Source organism: Bombus affinis, chromosome 11, assembly GCF_024516045.1.
Source record: "Bombus affinis isolate iyBomAffi1 chromosome 11, iyBomAffi1.2, whole genome shotgun sequence".
NCBI lineage: Eukaryota > Metazoa > Arthropoda > Insecta > Hymenoptera > Apidae > Bombus > Bombus affinis.
This window is the reverse complement of record NC_066354.1, coordinates 4309562-4328446: the sequence shown is the minus strand read 5'-3', so window position 1 is coordinate 4328446 and position 18885 is coordinate 4309562. Positions and strand designations below refer to the sequence as shown.

General features: G+C 39.4%; 1 protein-coding gene across 4 annotated transcripts in view; it reads right to left on the bottom strand.

The window, feature by feature from the left end:
- LOC126921633 (DNA-directed RNA polymerases I, II, and III subunit RPABC3) overlaps nt 1–18885 on the bottom strand; it is a 72477-nt gene that overhangs the window by 34729 nt on the left and 18863 nt on the right. For 2 of the 4 annotated variants that reach the window (XM_050733355.1, XM_050733356.1), the window contains exons 2-3: nt 6278–6361; nt 369–549 (exon numbers count right to left, since the gene is read on the bottom strand). In XM_050733355.1, the coding sequence (XP_050589312.1) occupies nt 369–549; nt 6278–6361 (265 nt within the window). The other 2 variants (XM_050733358.1, XM_050733357.1) reach the window with 2 other exon arrangements.

Genomic DNA, 18885 nt, shown 5'->3' with positions numbered 1-18885 from the left:
GACGTGACGTGTTTCAGATATATCTATCTTTTTCACAATCTTTTCGTATGATTTTTTTGAAAGTTTTTAAAATTTCTAATTTAATTCTACATAATCCGAAATGGATGTTATATTTCAATGCATAATATAAAAATATAGATAATTTCTAGATACTTGGTTCTAATGTTCAATACAATTTTATTACTTTTTTATGTCTAAGATAATGGAATATATATTTAGTACTATCTGGAAAAATATGTGAAGAAAAAATTCTCAATCCATTCTTCTGACATCTAAAGATCTAACGTTTCAAAATGTTTGACATTTTATTCTGCTAAAAGATCCACCAAGATTTTACTGTAAAAAGCCAAATGTAAAAAATCACTTACAGTCTACTGCTAGGCTCGTTGCTTGCCTCATCGCCTTCGATTCGATAAACCATACCGGACATCACGTATTCAAAACTATCTGCTCTGGAGCCGCCTTCCTGTTCCGTCGCGTTCCACTCCCCTCCATCGGGATAACCGTCCTCCCTCAAGGTCGTTGCAAGAACCAAACGAAATTTATCACCTGAAAAAAGGAATCAGAATATTCTAATAAACTATACCATTTGAAAAATAGTTTTACAAATAACATATGTAACCATTTTAAGAAGCTTTTTGCCTTTATCTAAATATTGACGCAGCAAAAATCCGCAACGTCGAAACACGGAAATTGATACCTAATAATAAACCTCAAGGTGACTGCATTGAAAATACGACTGGGAGGGCGTTGCAGACGTTCGTTTCGCCACGTTTCAAACGAAATACATACATGGTTGATCGGATTTAAACCAATAGGACCCGTCCGTCTTCATACCGCTACTTTCGCGGAACAGACTATAGACACATACGTGTGTGCACACGATAAAGAAACGAGAAAACCGATTGACGTTTTCCCCTCTTATTGCATCATACATCGCACGTTACAAACGTGACACGACACGTTATCGCACATTTGGAAGGAAACACGAAAACTTAATACAACATATGTCATATCGATTATACGCGTCCTACCGATGATTATGCAAGCGGTGGATAGAGTAGGAAAAGCTTCAGAAATTACCGTAACAAAATAGGTTCTAAATTAGCGGAAGTGAGGGTAATCGAACAATAGCGGGAGAATATTTTGAAAATATAGTTATTGTTAGTATTATGTAAATATTCATTCACATTATATAAATATTAAAGAATTTCTCATGTTGAAATTGTTATAATAAAAAAGAATATTAATATATCGTAACAAGATAGAATAAGATATTTCATAAAAGGAAGCAATCCTTAAAGAATATATGTAAATATAATGCGTATTCGGAATGGGTCGTTGAATAATCACATAGTAGGGAAGGAAAGGGGTGAAAGATGGAAAGTAGGGAGATCGAAAGGAAGGGATGCATGGGGAGAGGTTAATCTATACAGGGAATAGGACTACTAGCGACATAGAAAACTGGGGCGCTAAATGAAAAGGACAAAATTGTCAACGTAATTACATTATCAGCGGAATTACATTAAACACGTAGTTGAATGAAACATACCACTTCTCTATTGCACCTATTCGATTAAATAGGAAGCGCCGCGAAGCTCGCACGTAAGAATCCCAGAGAACAAGGGTCAAGGTTAGAATTCTATACTATGTCGATGATAGATATAGTATGGTAATCGATATTACCGGCCGTGGCAATGTCGAGGAGGACACAAAGAAACGACGAATGAAAACGGAGTTAGAAAAATCTACATAACCAATTGATCATGTTACGAGATGTCTGTGGGGTCAGGCTTACATCACGATAATGGTATAACGATTATAGATTATCTAGTTGAGCGATACAGGACCATATTATTAACCCCAGCCATATTACAACCAATGCGAACCGTGCAAAGGATATGGGCTCGCGTGATTTACAGCATTAACCTTGACACTGACAGCAACGCGTATCATTAATTCCCTTGCACCAGAGACGCATATTAATACTTTAAACTAAATTTAGGCGTTCCTAGAACACGGTTGTTTTCGAAGGCGATTTACAAAACTGCACTGCGTTATAAATATTTGAAACGTCAATACGGTATATATACGAGAAAATATGGTAGACAAAATTAGCGGTATTACATTACAATCCGATATTACTAAATGCTTAAATAAAGTTTTATTTTAAATTGAAAACAACGAAAGACATTTTGAAAGATAACAATACGACATAACACATTCAGCAACATCGACCACCCCCGCGTACGAAAGCTTTAACATGTTCCAGGGTCTATCGAAAACCGCCATCTTGTCTCACGACATTAAGCACAGTGGAGAGGAAGAGAGAATTCAACGATAGTTTATATCCATTCTTGATATGATCGCGCATCCGCATTTTCCGCACAGAGTAACTTTCGTTCTCTATTTCAATATTCACGCACCTGCACCATAATCTTGCCTACAGCTCAAGGCAATTGCCAGCACACTGCAACAACTGCATTCCTCGGATAATCACATATAACGTTTACATTATGACGATTTGCAGAGTCCCATCCTTTTTCCACTGCCTTCGCAGTCGATATCCTCCTTCTCACTGCGTAATCCGTAACACATCTTAACTTCATGTAATTCAACATGTCCGTGCGTAGTTTAATATAGGTTAGTCGCGCGGTGCGAAACGAAACTGCGTGCACACGAAGAAGACGGTGGCACGTAGGCGCTTGCCGGCTACGAAGTAACCGGCGGAAAAAGCGCGCGCGATACGCTACCAGGGAGGTGAACGCGAATATACGCTCGATGAAACGACAGATAGCGATGACGACGACGACGACAACGAAGATAACGACGACGACCACGAAAACGACGACGATAACGACCACGACTACGACGACAACGACGACAACGACGACAACGACGACAACGGCGACAACGACGACAACAACGACAACGACGACAACAACAACGCCGACGACGACGACGAGTGATACCACCAAAAGCAAGGCAGCACACGATCAGAGAAGAGAGTACAGACGAACACACACACAAACTGCTTCTTCTCTCGGCGAACGAGTATCGCGACCGACACGGCTACGAGTCGTGGACGTTTTGACCTTGGCATTGAACTTATGGGAGCTGCCGGCTGAAGCAGGAGAGAGGAGTGGAATACGAGCGACGGAGAACAGAGTGGGGAGTAGAATGTGGTACGGGCAAAGCGGGGCGCATGGGAGGCAGATTGCGTCATCTCGCGCAAGCCTGTGCGCCGCGCGTCAATACAGCGGGACTGCCTGGCCCTATGGACTAACCTTCGTTCCCCTTCCAACACAATTCCACGCGCTCTATTCTGCACGATCGACAAGCTCCTTCCTGCAAAATCTATCCCGCCTCTTTGCTCCTCGCCAGCTGTAAACCAACGATCTCCATTCCTTTTTTACTATATAGATTTCGATTATGCTACAGATTACGTTATAGCTATAAGACTTTTATTTTTACACGAATAAAACTTCTTAGTTATAATACGAATTTCTAGAATTAGTATGTATGTATTTAATATATATTTATGACTCTATTTTGTTGTTTCTGCAATACTACAACATAATAGGCAATATAATAAAAGAGATAAATTGAGCTATACAATATTGAAGTTGATCGGGGGTTACAAGAAAGACGCAGAAGGAAACGCCATTCTCAGAGTAGCAACAAGGAAACAGGATATGAATCTGTAAACATAGTGAACAGGCAGGGGTGGATCGACGATGCGGTGCACCCCACCTCTTTCTCCCTTCCTTGCTACCGATGGGTGTGACGCACCCACTCCCTCTGCAACGCCCGAATCAACGAGATACATCCAGAACTGTCCGTGAGCCGAGTCAAAATGACGATATTTGGAGGGAGGAGGGGTTAGAGGTTTGCTGCAGCGTGACGTGGCCTTGGGCATTTACGAATCTAATATACATTATATTACACGTGCTATTTTTTTCATCAGACTGAATCGGAAACAAATTTAAGTCGAATTTGGAAATGTTCAGAAATTTTCTAATGATCTGATTCTTATTGCATATATCGAATATAATATGTACAACGTATTTCAACAGTCAACAAATATTTTTCCTCCTTACCTCCTCTTCCATTAATGACACAGTTTAGCATCAACTTACACGTAGAGATATAGACGTCGCGTCGTTTTGCACGTCCGCGTCGCCGTAAGCTCCAGCAGCTTTTCAAAGACACGGAATTCATAAAGGAGCGACGTTGAAGAAACTAAAACTAAATGACGACAGAAGCGTGTTTCTTTAAAAAAAAAGAGACGAAAATACGTCGTATCTCTACATCCAAAAGTAGACGGCTCACGTGTCTTAAACACGACGAGGTCGTAGACGAAAACAGTTCATTGGCACAAAAAAAGCAAAAAGAAGTCATCTTGAAAGATGTAAGTACACAGTAGGCCAGCAGCAACTCGCTTCGAGCTGTGCGGAACACGTTCCGGCAGTGTCCATTAACCAAGGTCGTCCTTCGCACGTCTAAACCAAGAAGTGGTAGAACCACAAGAATAAAAAGACACGCTTGGAGCAGCACGTGTGTCTTTTAGCACGAAACACGTGTCGTGTTTACCAAAGTGCCAAATATGACGCGCCGTTTATATAAAATTCTTCGATATCAATCGTGCGTGATAAAACAATCGTATCATCTATCTTTTAATTTTTACAATAAATTTGTACACTATCTCAGGCCTCAAATACGCTTTATTATGAGTTTCTACTCATAAATGAAGGAAAACATGGAACAATTTTAGCGCATCAATGATTTTGGCATTCGTTGCTCAACCGGAAAACGGGCGGTACCCGAAATTCGCTCAAGAAGGAAAATAGAAATTTCTAAATATCGTCGCGGTTGCCAAATTCACCCCACCTGTTCCGCCACTTTTATAAACGAACATATATTTCATTCTGCGCTTCGGAATTCACATCTTTACGTGTGTTTTGGTCGTCGGAATGAAAATAGACAAGCGTAACAAACAATATCGTATAGTATAGTATTGTTTGTAGCCCCGATAGAATGTATTTTAGCTTCGTTCATTTATCGAACGTTCGATAATATCTGGTCTACGTATTCGCAGTAATTACTGATCGTTTTTACTGATATCGCTCCTGCTTTGATTAAAAGTATGAGTATCGCTTCCTTTGTGGAAGATAAAAAATGTATTAAATTATGTTCCTTCCATTCGAAACGATATCATCAAAAATTTTCTCGCAATATATAAAACAAAATTGAATTTAAGTTACTAAATATACATACAATTCTAAGTTAAAATTTTGCTTTTCCATGGCATCAATTAATACGTTTAATCTTAGCATTATACACGATTTGAATCGTGAAAATATGTACTTCACAACGATGATGAAACTTTTAGACACTACGTCGAATTAAAGGAGATGGTAAACTCAATATTTATCTTGCGCACATTTACAGACCGTGACTACATACATATATCGAACAAGTGTACGCACGCAAAGTTGCGAGCCGCGCACGATGTAAACAAACACCTAAGAGCTCCTGACAGCGCCTCTGTGCTATAGCAAACAGAATTTTCATGCGATCTGAGTCGTCCCTTTGCCAACAGACGTTGTTTAAGTATTTTTCCCTCTCGACAACGTTGTCAAGTGAAAATTATAATATAAGCAGACGAAATTTTACCGCTGACAAGAAAGTAAGTCTAAAAACGACGGTCATTAATTACGTATGGAACTCGTCCTATATGAGCGGTACCTTCTTTTGTGAAATTAGAATTCTTAAACTCTGACAAGTTTAAATAGAACACACATATCTTCAAGCACGTATAACTTTGGGTCAAAAATATTTTTGTTCGTTAGAGAGTTTAACGTCGTTGATCATCGCTGGATTTGTCACATTGGTCGACACATGGTATAATGAGGACCATATGTTTTTTATCAAGAGAAGTAGTTTTCGTGAAGCTACTCTATCTGGTTGAAGTTATATTTGACAATAGCTGGGTCATACTTTGAGATTATAAAATATTTTTTTAATTATGAAAATTTTTCTTAAAATTCTTCTTTAACTTTAAATTAAAAGAAAAAATGAAATTTAATGAAATAAAAATTTTAATTCTTCTTTGGTATTGATACACATCTAATTTCAGTGTACCAAAATATTTCAGAAAAATGCCAATAGTTCTTTAATCTACTATATCTACTAATAATATCCTCAATTATAGTTGTAGTCCAATTATCTTGATGTTGTCTCATATTAAAAATAAAAATCGTGGAAGGGTACTCACCAAGTTCCATAGGGTAAAGCCAGCTGTTGATGTCCAGGATCAAGTCCATTTTGAAGGACTCGGATTCGCAATGGAGCCTGCTCACTGCAACCACCCATCATCGATCGCCGCCCAGCCAAGGAAACCGGAAAAAAGAAACGGGAAAGTTGTCATCGTTAGATAAATGTTACGTGTGTACACACTCGTATATCTCAAATACATATGCAAATATTGAGAATATACGCAAAAGAGAGACGCGGAATCCGATTAATTCTAACTGGAGGCAACACATTATGTTTCCTGAAAAAAAACTAAGCCATCACGTGATGTTTGCGTCAGCCATAGATGATTCATAGTCTTCGGTAAATTTGTCGTTGTATCGTCGTAATAATAGGTTCCGATTATGAAAGATCGGGGAGAGAAGGGAAGAAAAGGAAGCGAATTTTTACAAATCTCTAGTGAACGCGACACAGCCTTGCCACTTGACGGCTGCCCACCGGCTTGACGTCACTGTCAGCTAGCCAATCGCATTTGATTCACGATACGAATTTATCGTCCGAGCCGACATTCGCGAAACTCGCCCATATAGGCGACGAGGAGGGTTCGTTTAAGCTATATATGTAAAGTGTACAGAGAGTACGAGACAGACCAACAAGGCTGCCTCGCAAGGCGTGCCTCGCACTGTCTGTATACTATACATAGCTGAAACTACGGGACACCTTTGATCTCGACAAAAAACCGACAATCGTTGGCTCGCCCCGAGGCAGCCTCGCAGGTCTTTTTCGTATTGTCCGTACATCATTGTGCACAGTTTTGGAGAACGCGTAGCTGATACATGCGACCGCGCGCGCGTTCCACTTGACACGTGTACTTGCGGCGAGCTTCTAGCTAAGTTCACGTAAATAATTGCCCAGGAGAAATACGTATACATTTCCCTGCTTTGTTCGTGACTTTATTTTTATCAACATACCCAAAACTTTGAGCACGAATACAGCATTTTTTTTAATTAATCGAAGAAAATTTTTCATTTTTATTGTATTATTCACTTGACTTTTACTAACATGACATAAAATTAAGTAATAGAGTAAAGTATAAAATGTTTTACAATGTTAATATAACATGTCATTATCATATTTTGTATAATAATATTTTGGCATTTAAATTTATTGAAGATGCGTATAAACAAAGAAAAATTCCGAAAGTTCAATTATACGATGCAAGGTATTGAATATCGATCTGGGATTACGACCCACAAATCATAAACAAGATGTCCTTGAAACTTCGAACACACTTCAGCAATGCTATACCAGATGTTTTGTTACGGGAACAGTTCCAGTTAGAATCACCTGATTTTCGTTCGCGCTCGAACAAATAATTCGTTATTAGTGACGTTAAGCTGTATCTCGTCTCAATTACATAATTCGTCCTTGCACGGGCACTTCGTCTTCCCTACGCCATTGTACTCGTCGCTGTGAATTGGCCAATAAGATCAGAGCTGCATCACCGCGCCGATCATTGCAATGGACCCGTCCGCTTCACGCGGCAATTTCAAATGTACTTTGGAACTTCTTCGCGTCGTTTGCCCTGGAGAGACGATTTTCTTAGATTACACGTATCAAACGCGAACCGTGGAACGCGACCAGGTACACAAAGTAGTAATACGATAGTATAATTCAGCGGTAGAGCATGAAATAACAGACGTCCACCGAAATGATATTGCATCGCGGGAAAATGAAACGAGAACGCTGTAGACAGGTTGATTTAAGGTCGCGAAACGACAACTTAGATTGACAAAATAATCTTCTTAATGATACAGTTGTGATTTAAGTCTCTTTGAATGTATAAACGACTTTTATAATATGAAATATTTTTTGGCAGAATTTTTGGAATAGTTATAGTGGTGTGAGAATTATTATCTATTATGAAGTATATATGAAGTATGTATGTATTTTTAATAGAATTTTCCCATTCAACTAGAATGATATTAGAATTACTATCTATTAATTTCTCTAATGGCGAAATTGAAATCTGAGTTTCTTAACTATGTTAAAAATTTCTATGTGAAATAAATAAAGTGAAATAAATAAAAAGATGTGAAGTGAAGTCATGAAATATGAAGCGTTTTTAGCTAAACATGAATCATCTTTTCATAAAATTTTTTGGAGCGTCACAGTAATGTTAGGATTATTATCTTGCGGTTGGAGAACGGTATTTGGCCGTTGATGCGTTCGTTCACGAGAAATCGCCCAGGGACGGGCCTAATTTGTATGTATCGCATTGTTCACATCGGATTTGCGTGAATTAATGAAATGTCTTTCGTCGACGTGACTCAGTGTACATTTTAAGTGCACAACGCTTCAATCTGCTCCGTCGACAAGCTCGTAAAATGTTTGACGATATGTTAACTGCCGCAATTATTCTCCTTATTTCTCATTAATTTATTTCAATGTAAAAATGCAATACGTTTAAAGCTAAATATGTAAGTATATGTATTGCACTGTAAACGATACTTCAGTCCTATTGCAAACAGCAAATATATGCTATAAAGAAACTATATGTAGATAATTTTCTGTATAAAAGTGCCTTAATAAAAATCTGGTTTGAAGTAAATGAAACATTTCTTTCTCGTGTGCGTTGAATTTTATAACGAATTCAAAGTCCAACTGATGTTAATTTTATCGATAAGCAGTTATTTTACGATAACGAAACGTTGCACGTTGAAAAACAAAGGATTTCACGAAAATTGAAAATTAATCTGATGACGACTGGAGATCGACGACGCGACAAAATCGCGAACGAGCCCGGCCAAACGGAAAAGGGGAGCGAAGACGTGGAGACAATGGAGTGCAAATACTCGTCAACGGCGGCACGTTTCGTATTTACACGTTTAATTCGCGTTTTCCGGTTGTGCAACAACTTCCCAAGAAATACATATATCAAAGAAAACCAGAGGCTATGAACGTGAGGATGATAGAACAGCCAGATAATGAAAAACGGAGTGATGAAAATACGGTAGAATATCTTATGATAATAAAGAAAATGATGCAAGCATAGGTCATACGCAAATCATATTACATGTTTCGTTTCTAACGATCGAAAAATATTCGATGATCATCGAACACAATGTTGGCTGTACAACAATATGCTTCGCATACATGAAATCATGGATTGGCCGTTCTTAATCGAAACAACATAGCGGTTAAAGGGAAAACAGACATTTTCCATCTATGTGATCGTCTACATCCTAGCTTCCTCCAGTTACTCACGCTAATCGCCACGGTCGATCGTTGACAGTAATTCCATGATCGCGTGAACGACGACGTCCACCTCGACAGCTGATTTTCTTTAAATCCTTCCTTCTCTTCTACCAATCCTCTCAAATATACAATTTCTCTATAGATCGTCCAATCGTGGAGATCCAATCCCAATCGCGTAATATCTTCCAACAACTCCATTCTCAAATGGCAACTTGTATTCTTTTCTCCGAAATCCTTTCGTTTCATCTTCTCCATCGTCAGGGCCAGTAGAACTTTAAATTAGTTCTTATACGAGAACAAAATAAGAACGGAGGAAAAAAGGAAGTATATACTCGATGAAATTCGTGTATCGATAATCGTCGTATCGTGTATTATTCGGAGCAGGCCTCTCCACACCGCGAACGATGATCAAAGGATCCAGACAGAGAGAAAAAGAGGGAGAGAGAGAAACACGGACCTCGAGGCTGGCACACGGTGGACTGATCCGTTCCTCGTTGCTGACGTTGCTGCCAGCTGCTCGACTTCTATGTGCCGACGTGGAGAGAGAGCAACGACGACCTTTACGGTCGCCCAATGGTACGAGTTCTCCAACGAAACGCACGGAACCAGCCTCTATCCCCCACTACGTCGCCCCTAACTCTCACCCTCTAATCCTTCCCCTCTTCGTCCACCGAACGCCGGCCACCATCCTCTTCACCATCGCCTCCAAAGTCCCTCCTCGTCGCTCTCATGCGCTCGTCACACGAGCCAAACACGACTAACCTAGCCTCTTTCTCCTTCGCTACCCCGAAATGCCCATCCCTATCCCTCCTCTTCCATCCTCATCCTTGTTCTCCACCTGTCGCACTCTAGCTCCCTCTGTGTGTTTTCGCTTCACTGGAAAGGGCAAGAGGGGTGGTTTTCGCTGGCTGGTCCTGGCGGACCCTCCGCCACTGGATAGGTATACATATACTTCCATACACGTTCCGCAGGATATCTTCGTCATCCTCGTTCTTTCTCTCCTCTGACAATACCTTCTTTTCTCCTGCTTTATAGTATGTATGTTTCTTTAAATATTGAGTCAACAGGAATTGCTCCTTTTGTAAGATACCAGTAAGAAAAATCGAGATGAAGTTTTCGTTGCTTTTATGCCGACTAATTGGAATTAACGCGGAGAAACCGGTGTTAATAAAGACTCGTTAAAAATATCTACCCCATCTCCTCGTAATTAGGAAGCCTTTGTTCCGTAATATATCCTATTTTATGGCGTGGTTCCTTGAATATTCTTTTTTCTTTCTTCGCGGTCAATTCCTTCGTTGTTTATTTCGTTGCAAAGCTTTACTGTAGAATGGTAAACGATGAACACTGACTTGTTTCACTTGTAGATAGTTTCACTTGGTCGAGTGAGGCTGTCAGCTGGTCCTCCAGAGGGAGAGATTCGTAACGATACTCTTCATGGTCAACTAATGGCACGGGGCGCGGCGAATGAGATACAAGGAACCAGACTCAATTTCTCCGTCGCCCCTCCATCCCACTCTATTTCATCCTTTAACTACCCTCTCACCTTCACCATCCCGGCACACAATCCTACCCTCTCCTGCCACCATTCTTCGCGGTCCCTTTAAATTTCCTTGCCAGCCGAGAAGGACAGAAAATGACACATTTTCCATGAGACTGCCGCGTTTCCGTTTCTCCTCCACGATTTCGATTTCTCTTTCTAATCTTCATCTTTCGCAACGTTTCTTTTTTCTTTCTTCACATTCTAACCGTCATCCATTTAACACCGTGAACTTGAATCTTATTGCAACGATTCCAAAGTTATTTGTCTAGAAAGTAAAATCTTTTAAGGCAAAAAAAAATTAACCGGAAACACTTCGTGCACGTCGAGTCCCAGAAACACGTAACGGTTGCTACCAGCTGGCTCGTCGTTAAAGGATGTGACGATTCGACGAAAGACGACCACGAAGAGGAGAAATAAAGCAACGAAAAAAAAGACTTGGAGAGGAAGAAAGAAAACGCAACGTCGACCTTTACGGTCGGCCGGTAGTTAGAGTTCTCCAACGAAACGCACGAAACGCTATCCCTCTCTATTGTCCCTCTTACACCCTCTTCTCACACTCTATCCCTCTTTTATGCTTCCTTTCTAGCCACCGATCTCCATCGTCTTGCCTCTCTGTTGCGTTAACCAGCTTCCATCTTCCTCTGCAGTAACGCCCACACGATCATTCTGTTCTTGTCTGTTCTTCCCCTTAGAAGACTGTCTTTCCCTAGTTCACGGTGAAAGTAGCGAGTAGGGGTACCAACCCTCCTGTGTATCCCGGCGGTTGAACAAAGATGGCGATAGATTTTCTCCCCACTACTAGAGGGGCGGCGCTCAGCAACCCTCTGACCTCCCTTTTCTCCTCTTCGTTGTTTCACTCATACTCTACCGCTGCTTCGTCATCTTCCACCATTCCACGTACTCTCTCTTTCCTATTCTCTGCGGCAGGTACAGTTGATACGTCGCTTTCTCGTGCCTTTTTCTAGACAAGTTTCTTTATCTAACTGTACTCTCTGTTATTTCTTTTTTTTTTTTTTTTTTGACTGTCCAGATTTGTTTTTAGTTCCTTTATTTGGTATCGAATGTTTTACGGCGGAAGATAACAGATATACCTAATTGTCTTCGACATTTTTATGGCGACTAAAATTTTATAATTCCCTTACTCACTCGAACATTTCTAAAAAGTTCCTAAAACATTTTGAATTCTCTTCGATCGCTTTAGTTCGACAAAAATTCTATCGTTATCTTACTCATGCAAATAGTTTTCGAAAGGAAAAAAAGAATGAGTGGACGCAATAGGACAGTTAATCAAAACCAAACTAACCTTTCAATCAGACTCCAATTGCTCACGATTGTCCTCCGCGATGATCAATACTTGCGTCGAGGACTCGGAGATTCAATTTTTCGGAAAAATCTGATTGGCAAATTGATGTTCGTGATTCGTTAGCTGCATCGTTTATCTCCACCCCCCAGCTTATTAATCGTTTTTCCGCCAATGAATGTACACGTAGGAGTCTCAATTAACGTCGAGTCGAATGATTCTTATTAATAGTAGTATACTCGATAATCGGTCGCCTTTATTTAGCGTTACCAGTCACCGCTTATTTTCCGATATCGTACATCATGAATTACCGCGAAAATAGACCCGAGCTCCCTATACTTAGAATACGCGTGGAATGGACAGTTTACACGATCACTAACGTTGGCTAGGAACATGTATTTCCGGGAACTGAGTTGCGTAGCGGAAGCGTTTCTCACCTTGGTGTCTCAAAGGAGATACAGGGTAAGGATAAGGGTATTTGAGTCATTTAAACTCTATCACTTTATAATTTAATTCTGAACTTCACACAGAGTAATTAATCTCGTATATTACGAGACACCATTAATCTCTATAACGTAATAAACCTAATAACGAAAGAATTAGGTCAACCAAGAAAAAATATCCAAAGCGAGAAAATAAGTAAAATAATCCTATGTTAAAATTAATAAAATAAACAATAAAGTAGCTTCCAGAAATAAGAGATACGTACACGCTAATGAGTTATGATAATTATGATTGAAATTATTAACATTGAACAAGCTTCCTTCGTTGTTAAATGGTTCGAAAGTGTTTCTGGTGTAGAGGATTAATCTTGAATAGATATCGTGAAATAACGAAAACGAAATATTGCTGTCGCAGTCCGTCAAATGTATATATGAAATAAATAAATAAATATACGTACAGACGTATACGTGAGTCGTTGATACAAAATATAAAATGCAGAATAAATACTCGTTATTGTTCGTCGGATAACTCGGACATACTCTGTAGATATTCGTTGATACTCGTTGATACTCGATATGTACTGTGTTTATATATGTACTTATTTATACTGGTTGGGGGAAATTCGTCTTCATTCGACGGTTGCATGTAGCGGCGACATTGTTTTGTCCGGAGTTTATTTGTCTTTACATTACTTGTACAACAACAATTTGTAAAACAACATGATTCGAAATGTTCTCTGATTCATGTGCCGCTACACTGGTACAAAATAATTATCTATTCAAAAACCAAGTAAACGCTACCGCGATTACGAAAAAGGAAATAGAGAAAAAAGAAAAGACAAAAACCAAACATATTCGTTTGGGTCTTAAAAATTAGAGATAAACAGAATAGACCTTGCACGGCGATACTTGTAGGAAACCTGAAAACATTCGGTAGGTCACGCGATTACCCGATCCATCGGGCGAAACACGATCCCCATAGCGTTCCTCTGACGCTCGGGAAGGCGCAATTTCTAAACCATCGGCCGCTAAAAACTTCCAATCAATATCAATATCGACCATTCCGCGTCCCCTGGAGCGAAGAGAGGAGAGTACTACATCCCACCACGTACATACCCATGACCAATATCCCGGAGGAAAGTCATCCCTCTTTTTTCCCTTTCTCCTATTGCTCCGTATTACCATGAGAAAAAATGGAAAGGAGAAAAAAATTAAGTTTAAAGAGAGAAGACTGATAAAACCAAATATATGTACGTAGAATCGAATAAAGAATGAGCAAGATAGAAAATGTACACAAGAAAAAGGGAGTAAAAAGCCTTGATGCGAAAGGGGTGGTCGAGCAAGTAAGAGGTCGGGTAAAGGGTGAACACGGGGTGGCGAAGCTAGGCTCTGCTGACAGAGACAGCGAGAGTGACAAGGACAGAATTGAGGAACGCAAGAGGGGAGAAGGGTTGGTGTTCGGTACGAGGGCTTCCCAACTGCGCAGTGTCGCTATCCGCTATCGACCGGTTCGCAAGCGCTATAAATACTGGGCACCGGGATCTCGCCACCCCTGGCACACACCCCCAACCACCCACGCACACCTCAATCTACCCCTCGCCACGTCCTCGTTCACCAACACTTCTACGCCTGCAACCTCCCTTCTTACCCCCTCATAATCCTCTTGCCACGCTCGCACACACATATACATGTACACAAGTACGTGTACACGTATACACGTACACAGGGAGAGGGGCGGGAAACCTTGACCTTCAAAAGAGCCACGGAGGGCGAGGGTGGTAGTCACGCTCCTCCCGGTGACGCATCTCCAACCCCCGCTACTCTCGCGCACAGTTAGCCTTCCTGTCTTTCTCTTTCTCGCTTCTTCTCCTCTGTGTCGAAGCTTTTAATTCCAGCTACACGACGATCAAATACACACTACGCATATATCTACGCGTTTCATTCGTGTTTTTTTTTTCTCGTTCTTCTGCGTTCTTTGTTTTCTACCGTTTTGTTGGATACGTAGAATATAGGGTTCACTTTTTTGAGTTTGGTTTTTGTTTCTGTCTTTAGATCGGGAGTTATTCGAGTATCAATTAAGAGCAAGAAGACCTTCCCTTTTTCTGTTTACTTCTAATCGAGGATCAATCAAGGATAGGAAACTTTTTAATTAGCTCACTACGATGCGCGTGGAATTTTAGCGATCTTTTGCAGTTTGCAGTATCCATCGTATCGATCGGTCCGGTATTAAGGTTATGTGTTATTGATGAATGTATCGGTGGTTTATGCGGTGTTATTTGATTTTTTGGTGCCGTTTTAAAGTGGTAATTGTTTTTAGGAATGTAGCACGCAGACTGTAGGATTAGTATTCCTTATTAGTAGTAAAATTTTAAAAGCCATAAATTACAGGTTATCAATATTAGTAGATATCCTTGTACATGACGAAGTATTTGACTATCCCAATTAACTATTACCGTATTTCTTGTACATTCTGCACATTTTTGCGCACTTAAATTCCCCATAAATGTATAAGATCCTGTTTACAACGTAAAACACTAAATAAGATGAAACTTGTAGTATCTTTCAATAAATATACCGAATAGATGTCCAAATAATGTACTTACAACTGTCAATGTATTTCTGCAGCGCCCTCTAATGAATGGAGTTACTATCTTATTCAATAACATAGTACTCAAAGCTTATTTAAAGAATTACATAATTTACAAATAAAATGTTTCTTTAATACAATGTACTAATACATTATACGATAATGATAAGTAATCAGAGGTGAAATATTTATCTTTGGAATAGCTTCGCATGGTCGTTGGATACTGAGTTACGATAGAAGGTAGACAACAAGATGATTCAGAATAAGTTAGACGACGGCAACGTCGCAGCGTCGTATAGAAATCAAAGACAAAAAGGGAGGTGGGCACGTTTGCTGATCGATTTAATAAAACAGCATACATCGAGCAGAACACGTCAGCCAAACTGACGATCAGCGAAGCCACTCGATGAGTCGAAGGTCGATCGCACGTAACGAATTATCGGAACCTAGTGAATCTCTCTACCAATTCATTCCAACTAGGCGAAATTCCTGTATTAAAAATCCTCGAAAGCTTTCCCACTTTTTTTTCTAACATTAATGACAAATTTTTCAGAACTTTTATAACAGGAATTTTTTCAACTTCACCAGTCTAGACATTTCGTTTTCAATTTTAACGAAGTTTAATGGAAGAGGAGATTAAAAGAGGCAGCTTGGCCCGAAACTTCGATATCTGTTCATTTTGCCGCTAGAGGGTTTGCAATCGCAGACTCATCATCACGACTCGCGATTGCGTGATTAAAAAGGAATTCAGAGTGCTTGAAAAGTTGTGCATTTTGAATATCAGTGAATATTTTTTACATACTTCTGTCGAGCCTCCTCCAAAATTATAGTCCTGTGAAAGTAGTTATTTCAGCCAGAGTATCGCGGTTACAGAACGTAATTTTAAACGTAATTAAATTTATATTATTAGTTAAATTTTATAAATTACGAATCAGAAATTACTAATATACTAGTACTAATAAATTTCTTTGTATAATAATAATAGATTTGTTATTAAATCAAGTAAAATTTAACAAAGTTTACAAATTATGTAAAATTATAAAGAATATAATCCACAACCTGTAATTTGGTAATTCATTAATACCAACTGGTAAATTATTATGCAGGAAGGCTCTAACTACGTATTATTTTTAATAAAATATCAATAATATCGTATGTTGGCTTCTGAGCTCCACATATCATAGTACATTCTGTATATGTGCGAGGAGGATGCAGTTTACGATTCGCTCCCGAAAAACGCTTTCACGAAAATCGGGAAATTAAAAAGAATAGCGTCGAAAATACGAAATAGAGAAGAAATATAGAGGATATATTTTTTCACGAGCCCCTCCGCGTTTAGCCGAAAAACGAACACGTCCCCCGTCGTTAATTCCTCATCGAGCAACCGCGGGGTATGAATAATCCCCGGTGCGCTTAAAAGTTCACCACGGACCGCGATTCTCGCATAAATCTCTTGTCGGTGAAGTCGAAAGGCGTGTACGAAAATAAATTCATCCGTCGGACAGGCCGACATTCTGCCTGCGAAAGATACAAAGAGACCTAGAGAGCGAGTGAAAAAGAGAGGAAGATAAAGAGCAGATATACAAGTGGAAGAGGGGTTGAAGAGGCAACCGCGCGTCGGCTTGTACGTTTCCTTTTTTCTTGTTGTTTCTTCTCTTTTTTTCTATCTACTCCTTCGCTCATCCTCTTCCTCGTTACGAATTCGCCGAGACAAAGAGGAACCCTGAGGATGTGGCAGGGTGTCCGACAATGGGCGTTCCGATGTCATGGTATTTCGAAGCATTGCGCAATCCCCCCCTCCTCCCCCGCGTTTCGAACGATCCTATAGCTGCTTCTTCCTCGGCTTGTCAGCTGGTTTCAAGGTCGACTGGGTGAAGGAGACACAGAAAGACCGGTCGGTCGTTCCTCGAAAGTAATCTTTTTTCTCTCTTTCGCTTCTTTTTTTTCATTCGATTGGCCGCCATATCGAAGTCCTTTCGCGAAGATATTTTCAGATTGAACGATCGAGAGACATTCAGAATGAAGTTGAAGATAGAAAACGGGCTCCCAGGTGTGGAACGGACTTGGCAATATCGTGATTGCACGGATAGTTACGTGATCGTTACGCGCGGAGCAAGTTTTGATACTGGTCATTATGTATGTTTGTTGTGTCTAGGAGAATAGGGAGAATTATGACGTATTCTTCGCTTGATGATAATGGATCAATGGGAGTGTCGTATTTGGAAATAATTGGCAAATGAAATTTTAGTAGTAAATGAAATGAAAATTTTGGTAGCAGGGAACACGAGTTAACTCTTCAGTATTTCAAGTCATACTTGGTATTCTGTTTAACGATTTATAAACTGTAGAACTTTATGCATTTATAAAATATCGAAAACAGCCTATGTCACTTAGTTATTATAGCGCTTAGAGGATGTAAACGATTTCAATCTAATTTCCATCTTTTGTATAAAAACATGAATTTGCATAAGTATCTGCGGATTTATATTCAATCAGTCGAAATTTGAATATTATTAAATTAATTATACTCGATAAATCGCTTGCAGAATCTATTCGTAATTAATAATTACATTTTTATATTTTCGTAATCAATAACTTATACTTGCATATTTTCAAAATTAATATCTATGCACATTTGATTAAACTAACAAGGTTTCACTGTGAAAGATTTAACGTTTTCTATCCTAAAAGCCAAAAGAATGGAACGAAATGTTCCATATAATACTGTAGGACCGCGAAGAATTAAAGAAGATTTACTGTTTGTTGGATGATTTAATAAGGAAAAGAAATTAAATTCGAAAGCATCAAGTCCCCGTTATTTCCTCAAGCATGCACGCCGCAACGAAGAAGCAGAAAATTATTAATCCCTCAGCTATTTCTTAGCTGTTGGAGAAAAAGTATTGTACACTTAAAACATTTACTGATCTGTTTGTCCTGCTTTTTCAAATGGTTCAAGATAATAAGCAATATTCTTTTATTTATTCCGTGAAATTAATTGTCGCTAAAAACGCGACAATAAAATTCTTGAGACTAGATAAAGATAAAATGAAAGAAAGAGAAAGAGGCGAAAGATAGAGAGATAGAGAGATAAAGAGAAAGAAAGAGAGGGGGGGGGAGGAGAAAAGAACATTTAACTGAAAAATGTTCTTCGTATAGAAGTGGAGGAGAAATTATTGCGACTGACAAGAATGGTGGGACAGCAAAAAATTTCATTAGATCCAGCGAGGAATTATTGAGAGAAATTGTGAGAAACGATAAGCACTTCATTTGTCCTAGCCGTCGAAGTGGCTTTAACGTGTTTGACTTCACGGAACTCTGTTGAACTGTTTTTGTGTCCTACCAGTATTGTGACTAACTACTTGCGAAACCGATACAGCGTAAATCTCACTACTACCATTTCTATGGGTGTAAATATCATTGCTACAACGTTTTTGAACACGTAAAAATGGTCCTTGGCTGTTCTCCTTGATTGTTGATTAGAATGGAATTTGTAGATGTTGCG